General features: G+C 33.9%; 1 protein-coding gene across 1 annotated transcript; it reads left to right on the top strand.

The window, feature by feature from the left end:
* Positions 1-3881: 3881 nt before the first annotated feature.
* On the top strand, positions 3882-5525 carry LOC116126062 (isoflavone reductase homolog). Its single transcript, XM_031411774.1, has 4 exons — positions 3882-4226; positions 4704-4947; positions 5027-5230; positions 5318-5525. The coding sequence occupies exons 1-4, from the start codon at positions 3891-3893 to the stop codon at positions 5479-5481; spliced, it is 948 nt and encodes a 315-aa protein (XP_031267634.1). The 5' UTR covers positions 3882-3890; the 3' UTR covers positions 5482-5525.
* The last annotated feature ends 2298 nt before the right edge of the window (positions 5526-7823 follow it).

Below are 7823 nucleotides of genomic sequence, written 5' to 3'. Positions count from 1 at the left end.
AAATTAGAATTTAGCCAAAGTATATATGTTGTGCCATATGTTAGATTGAATTTACAATGATTAATATGACAATATAGATTAATGTATAGAATGTAGCCAAAAGAAAAGAAGAAAGAAGGGCATGTATAACAATTGAAGTTGATGGTCATGTAAGAGAATGCAAATTTATGGCATTAAGATTTGTATTTAGAAAGTTGTAGAAGGCATGTTTGTTACATTAGAAAAATATTAGAGAGTTGTTTAATGACATGGTTATGTGATATATAAGTTTGAGAAAATCTAGTAGTATCATTGGGCAAGTTAATAGACTTAATACCTAAGTTGTTTGTGGCATAGCTTTTTATAGAAGAAATTAGATTGCCCAAAATATAGAATTCATTCCCTAGTTGAATTGTGCCGTTTTAATATCTCACTAATAGAATTATAGAAGAGTAGAATTTGTGGGAGATAATGTAATTGTGTACGTGTACATTTTACATAGCATGATAGAATTGAAGAATTATAGGATTATGTAGAAATTATAGAATCGCGTACGTACACACGATGCATAGAATTCAGAAATAAAGAATAAAATAAAAATTGTTTAATTTAAGCGTGTTATTAGAATAGAACTTTGGGCTTTCCAGAAAAGTATAGAAATAAAAACCTTAGAATCAATAGAATACATGCTAGAGTTAGACACGTATTTTGGGATCATGCATAGACAACATATAAATGCATGACATAGCATAGTATATATTTCAGAAATTTTAAAATTACTGGAAAATTTCTAGCTAGTTATTTGTATAGATTTACAGAGCATGCTTTCAGAGGGCTAACCTAACTACTAAATTAATAACCTTACTAACCTAACTACTAAATTGCATATAGGGTGAGCAAGGGTTGATCCCACAGGGAATGATTCGATTAAATCATGTATTCTAACTAATAACCACAACGAAAACAATAGAAAAACAAAATAAAATAAAATCCTAAACAGTAAACATGACAACAAAATAATGAAAGGGGTTGTAGACAATGCAATCTAAAGTGAAACGAATAAATCTCCAATGGTAGAAAATATCAGATTAAAAACAATCAGTTCTCGGTTCAAGATCCACCTAAACATACATTGGACATGAACTAACCGTAGCATTATTCTATCTCGTTATTATGGAATTATTGACCCTAGGAAACAACAAGCTCTGTTACCAGAATTTTTCCTTAATTGTCACTATTAAAATAAGCTCTTCAATTAGATCCTAACTCTTGAACAACCTAGAATAAGCTCTCTAAGTTTAATTCAATGACAGCCTTAAGAATTAGGAAAATAGATCAATCCAAGCAACAATCATGCAAGATCGGATTATTTAACTTAGGTTATGTTATTCAAGGTGACAGACTGAAAACTTGTCCATAATCATCTATCATCATGTGTTACTCATTGAATAAAAAGAGGACAATTACATATCACAATTCCTAATTCTAACAGATAAAATTCCGATTAAACAATTTAGCAGTCCATTACTAAATCACCCAAACAAAAATCATAAACAATTAAAACAGAATAACATAAACAATTCAAATAAGAACGAGATTAAGAAAAGGTTTGGTGCGGCTTGGGTCTAAATGGGTGCAGGTTTAACGGGTATGGGCCCAAAACGGGTTGATCTAAACGAGTCCAAAATATTGGACCTATACCCTACCCTATACGGGTATAGGTGGACCTGCGGGTACGTGCACTATTCACCCCAGCTTTCAATTTTTACAATTAAACCCCCACAATTTATACATTTTTCATTTTTATAATCATACCCCATTCACCCAAACAACCTCTATCCAACCCACCAAATAGCCTCTAATCTTATTCACCAAACAACCTTTATCCTACCCACCAAACAACCCCCTTCTTCTCCCCAACACACCAAGAACACCATTCTCGATTTCAAGCTTTCAACAAACCATCACAAATAACTATTCACTACTGCCATCAACTGCCATTTCAACAACCATCATCATTCCCCATCCCTCAAACACTTCAAATTAAAAAGCAAGAAACCCAAATAAAGAATAATCTCAAAATCAAAACCAATATCAAACCATTAACAAAATAACAAAATACCCAAACCCCATACCAACACCACCACTGTCACAATCATCATCCACCACCACCATCCATGGCTTGAAGTCGTTGCCTTCAGCTGAAAAATTGGGTTTATTTTCAGAAATCTCTTCCAAGGTTTGGGTAAAATAAATCATTAAAAGGAAATTGTATTTAACTTCCACTTTTTCTTTTACTAATTTCTTATTGTAATTAAATCGATAGTTATATTATGATTAAAAAGAAATATCGAGAATTAAAAATTAATCTTAGAACTTGCAAGAAACCAAGTTGGATACTTTATTAAATGTGCACATTTGGTTTGACAGTAATTTTTCTTTTGCTTATTTGGTTTAAGAGTTAAGACAACAGTTTTAAAGTAGACTGCTGGCACCAATAATTTAAAGATAGGCCAAATAGCATTGTGACCCTTATTTTTGTACAAGGATTTTTTTTTTTCCTTTAGTTTCGGAAACATCTAATATTACCTTCTTTATCATAATTAAAACGTTATATTTAATGGTGAGAGGATAATCTTACCAATTCACCTAACGTATATAACATAAAAAAAAAATATATGATTTTGTATGAACTTTATAGGATTAAGTTTTTTTCATATTTGATGATTTACCTAATTTGTTAATAATTGTTATTTTTCATGAAATTTTTGGTAATTATTTTTAAAAATATTTATTCTTCTAATAATGAAAATAAGGGTAAAACTAGAATTTTAGTGGTAAAAGCTAATCAAATAGAAAATGAAATTCACTCACAGAGATTAACATTGGGTATTTCTTAAACCAAGGGGCGAAAAGTTTTTCACATAACGTTATTCCGCTTTTAAAGATAGAGCAAAATCTATTTTGGTGACTGAGGTATGGGCTAAGTAATAAGAGATAGTAACATTTAGGTTCTTATGAGGTTTAAGTTTTTTGAACTTTTTAGAAATGTCTAAAATACCTTAAATTTGTTTATATTTGTTCTTTTATAATTTGTAATTGCTCTAAATTTTTACTAAAACACTCAGTTAGCAATCGTTTATTTATTTGCATAATTCTATTAATTTTTAATTTCATTTAAGTAAGAAAAGTTTATGGATTTTTTAGACTTTTAAAAAAAAAAATTAAAAAGCTGTTGCCTCATAAGGACCTAAGTCTTACTATCAGATTCTATTGAATCGTATGTATTGGGGCCAAACTTCAAGGACCAAAATGTATTTAACTATTGAAGACAAGATCTCTTTATTAAAGATTTAAAGGTAAGATATGAATTCAACTGTTTCACGATGCTAAAGCTGGCCACCAATAGCTGCCGTTGCTTTCAAATCAGGTTGGACCCATAAATCAATAATTAGTAGATTTAAAGCTATCACCAGAGCTCAAGAAGTTAATTATAATTATATACTTCTTCTATCCATAAACGTGTTTGAATTTAATTAATAAAATCGCCCTTTATATAACTAATAATTCTTCAATATTAATCTATATCTAGCAAATGTGATTTTCTTTTGTTTTTTCATAATAAATTTTATTATTTTTTAATATTAAAAACATATTAATTAAAAGAGAAGATTACTTTAAACCCCCTGAGATTTGATCCAAACAAATAAACCCCTTGAGGTATTAGTATTAACTCAAAAACGCTTAACCACCAACTCTTCCATTGACGAAGATTGACCATGGGTGAGATGGGAAAGTGTACTTTACTTTACTCTTTATGGGTGGGAAAAACTTTTGGTGGGAAAATGTACTTTACTATCTATTTAACCACCAACCCTTCTGCAACTCTTATCCAAAATAAAAAAAAAAGAATGGGGAAGAGCAAGGTTCTAGTTGTTGGGGGCACGGGTCATATGGGGAGGAGAATTGTGACGGCAAGCTTAGCGCAGGGCCACATAACTTATGTGCTTCAAAGGCCAGAGATTGGGCTCGCCATTGACAAGCTTGAAATGCTTTTGTCTTTCAAGAAACAAGGGGCTCGCCTCATCGAGGGCTCGTTTTCGGATTACGGTAGCCTCGTTGAAGCTGTTAAAAAAGTTGACGTGGTGATCTCCGCCATGTCTGGAGAACATAATCATCCTGACAGCCATAACCTCCTTTTGCAGCTCAAGCTCGTTGAAGCTATCAAAGAAGCAGGAAATGTTAAGGTATATATATATATATATCTATCTTACAATAATTTCTTGAAAAAAAATAAATGAAAAAGTAAAACAATCAAAACCATTATATTTATTTTTTTATTCATTTTTTGTCATATCACTTTATAGAAATTTTTTTCTAAGATTTCTTTATAAATGTAATATTACTCGTTTAATAATGTTTCGATTTTTTTTCTTTAATCGTCATACTTAAAAGAATTAATTTAATAACGTTTTGGGTTAAAAGATTGATAACAATTTAAAATTTAAAGTCAAACCTTTAGGGGTTCAAATTAAATTTCATCAACTCCATTTATGTATATTGCTCCAAAACCTAAGCAAGGAATTAAAACGATTCAAGGATTTTACTCCGCTAAACCTAATTCTAATGGGTTGTATTGGACATGCTTTTATATGGGACGTGTGAATGAAAATCTGAAGAGGACTTGGACGGTTAATTTTGTTTACTTAATTTATTTTTGGTAGCGATTCTTGCCATCAGAATTTGGCATGGATGCAGCAAGGATGGGAAATGCAATTATACCAGGAAGAGCAATATTTGACGACAAAATGATAGTGAGAAAAGCAATAGAAGAAGCTAAAATCCCTTTCACTTATATTTCTGCTAATTGTTTTGCTGGTTACTTTGTTGGAAACCTTTCTCAGCTCATTGACTCTCTCGTCCCCCCAAAACAAAAGGTTTTCTTATACGGGGATGGCAATACTAAAGGTACAACCATTAATTTATTTCAATCTTCATTTATAAAAATCAATATATCTTTTGTGCAGAAACAATATTCTGTATGCAGTTGTTTATATGGACGAAGATGATATAGCAGCATATACGATTAAGACAATAGATGATCCTCGTGCGTTAAATAAAACTGTATTCTTGAGGCCACCAGAGAACATTCTCTCCCAAAGACAATTAGTTGAAATATGGGAAAAGCTGAGTGGGGAGAAACTAGAGAAAGTCCATCTTTCTGGAGAAGAATTCCTAGCATCCATGAAAGGTCTAAATTTAATTATAAGCTGGAAACAATGACTCATTAGATGATTTTTACTTGATTAATTAGAGAATTTTGTATGTTTGCATGCAGATATGGACTTTGCAGGACAAGTGCATGTAGCGCATTTCTATCACATATTCTATGAAGGTTGTTTAACTAACTTTGAAATTGGTGAAGGTCAGGAAGAAGCTTCAGAGCTTTACCCAGAGGTGAATTACACCAGGATGGATGACTACTTGAAACGATTTTTATAAAGATATTATATATCTGCAGCCAGTAGTTCATACCGTAAGCATTATTAAATCGACGTTTCCTGCTTCGGTCATTCATTTAATTTGCTTGTATTTCTCAGAGTGATTATGTTCCAGGCCATTATAGGATGATGGCAATGTATTGTATAATTATCTAGATTGGTTGCTAGTGAGTGATGGGTCACTGTTCTGAGGGCTAGCTTTAGCATTATGAAACTGACGTGAAAGTTCATTATCTTTGTCAAAGTATGTGATATTTTGCTGGAAACTATTTTACAATTAAGTTTGAATGTTTGGCGCCATATTTGAGTTGGATATAGGCTGTCTGTCAAATGCTGTTTTTTGGTTATTTTTTTGAATGTAATATGTGACAGTTTAGGTGAGGACAGCCGGTGATTTAGGCCAGCATATGTCATTGTAAATTTGTATTAGTTAGAGTTGTTTAGATTGCATTGTATTAGGAAAAAGTTCTCACTGTAGAGTGGTTGTAACAGTGATGAAAACATGGCTTTATATTTCTCTGTTGATGAACGAAAACATAGCAGACTTTGAACATAATTTTTCTCTCATTTTCAGCTCTCTCTTTCATGCATGTTAACCTTCTTTCTCTTAGCATATTCAGACTCAAAAACCTTCAACTGGTATCAGAGTTGATCTTGATCTTTCAGGACAAAAAAAAACCACCATAAGTGAAGCTTCCTCATGGCATCAAATCTTGCCCCACTTTCTCCTCCTATCTTCAATGGTGACCAGTACCATGTTTGGGCTGTCAAGATGAAAACCTACTTGAGAGGCCATGGTTTGTGGCAATATGTGGAGGAGGAGAAGCAAGTTCCCCAACTTGGACCAAACCCGATGCTGATCCAGATGAGAATCCACGAAGAAGAGGTAGCCAAGGCTTTAAGAGCTTTGTCTTGTATACACTCGGCTGTGACAGACCAAGTCTTCTCCAGAATCATGGCGTGTAGACCCCTAAACAAGCTTAGAACATCCTCAAGGAGGAGTTTGGAGGGAGTAGTCAGACTCGCAATATGCAAGTCTTAAACTTGAGGAGAGAATTTGAGGTACTCAAGATACAGGAGGCTAAATTTGTCAAGGAATATGTGGACAGACTTATGGCTGTGGTGAACAAAATTAAGCTATTTGGGGAAGAGCTGACTAACAAGAGGATAGTGGAGAAGGTCCTGGTCAATTTGCCTGAAAGGTTTGAAGCAAAAATTTCATCCCTAGAAGACTCTAAAGACTTGTCCCATATCAGCTTATCTGAACTAGTTCACTCACTTCAAGCCTAGGAGCAGAGAAGGCTGCTGAGGCAAGAAGACTCAACTAAGGCAACCATGGTTACAAGTCAAAAAGGAAGAGTGTACCAAAAGGAAGACAAGAAATATGGTGGTGAGAAGAAGGGAAAAGAGAAGAGCAATGATCATGGAGGAAAGCGTGGTGGACTGAAATCATTTCCTCCATGTTTACACTGCAAAAAGAGGAACCATCCAGAAAATAGGTGTTGATTCAGAATTGGCATACAATGCAGGTCATGTAAACAATTCGGTCACATAGAAAAAGTGTGTAAAAATAGAGGGAACCAGCAGGAGCAGCAGGTTACAATGGTTTAGGTCCAACAACCAAGTTCAGAGGCTGGGCAGCTTTTCATGGCCTCATGCTCGAACCAGAAGATGTGTGGTGATGTATGGTTGGTTGACAGTGGTTGTACAAACCACATGACCCCAAATCTATCAAACTTCGTGAGCATTGACAAGTCTTTTCAATCTAAAGTCAAGATTAGCAATGGAGAATTTGTGGACGTCAGGGGAAGAGGTGAAGTTGTTATCCCAACTCCATCAGGTACAAAATACATTTCAAATGTCCTTTATGTGCCTGAAAATAATCAAAGTTTGCTAAGTGTGGGTCAAATGTTAGAAAAGAACTACTCTTTGCATTTTCAGAACCTGTCAAGCATTGTAGTTGATAACCTTGGCAATGAATTGATGAAAGTGAGAATGTTAGGAAAAAGTTTTCCAATTGAATGGAAAAACTCAGTTTCACAAACCTTGTCTGCCAAACTTGATGAAACTTAAATTTGGCACAAGAGACTTGGCAATTTTCATTACACAGGTCTTAAGGAAATGAAGAGGAAAGGCCTTGTTCAAAACATGCTTGAAATTGAGGAGAAAGAAGGGGTGTGCCAAATCTATCAAATGGGCAAACTTAGTAGACAACCTTTTCCAGCAAACCAAGCCTGGAGAGCTGCTGAAAAACTTTAGCTCATACACACGGGTGTATGTGGTCCCATGCAGGTGTCTTCTTTGAATGGCAGTAGGTATTTCCTTCTGTTTATAGATGACTTC

The sequence above is a fragment of the Pistacia vera genome, unplaced genomic scaffold (genome assembly GCF_008641045.1).
Source record: "Pistacia vera cultivar Batoury unplaced genomic scaffold, PisVer_v2 Contig104, whole genome shotgun sequence".
Lineage (NCBI taxonomy): Eukaryota > Viridiplantae > Streptophyta > Magnoliopsida > Sapindales > Anacardiaceae > Pistacia > Pistacia vera.
Note: the sequence above shows the minus strand (reverse complement) of the source record. Positions and strands in the feature narration are given on the sequence as shown.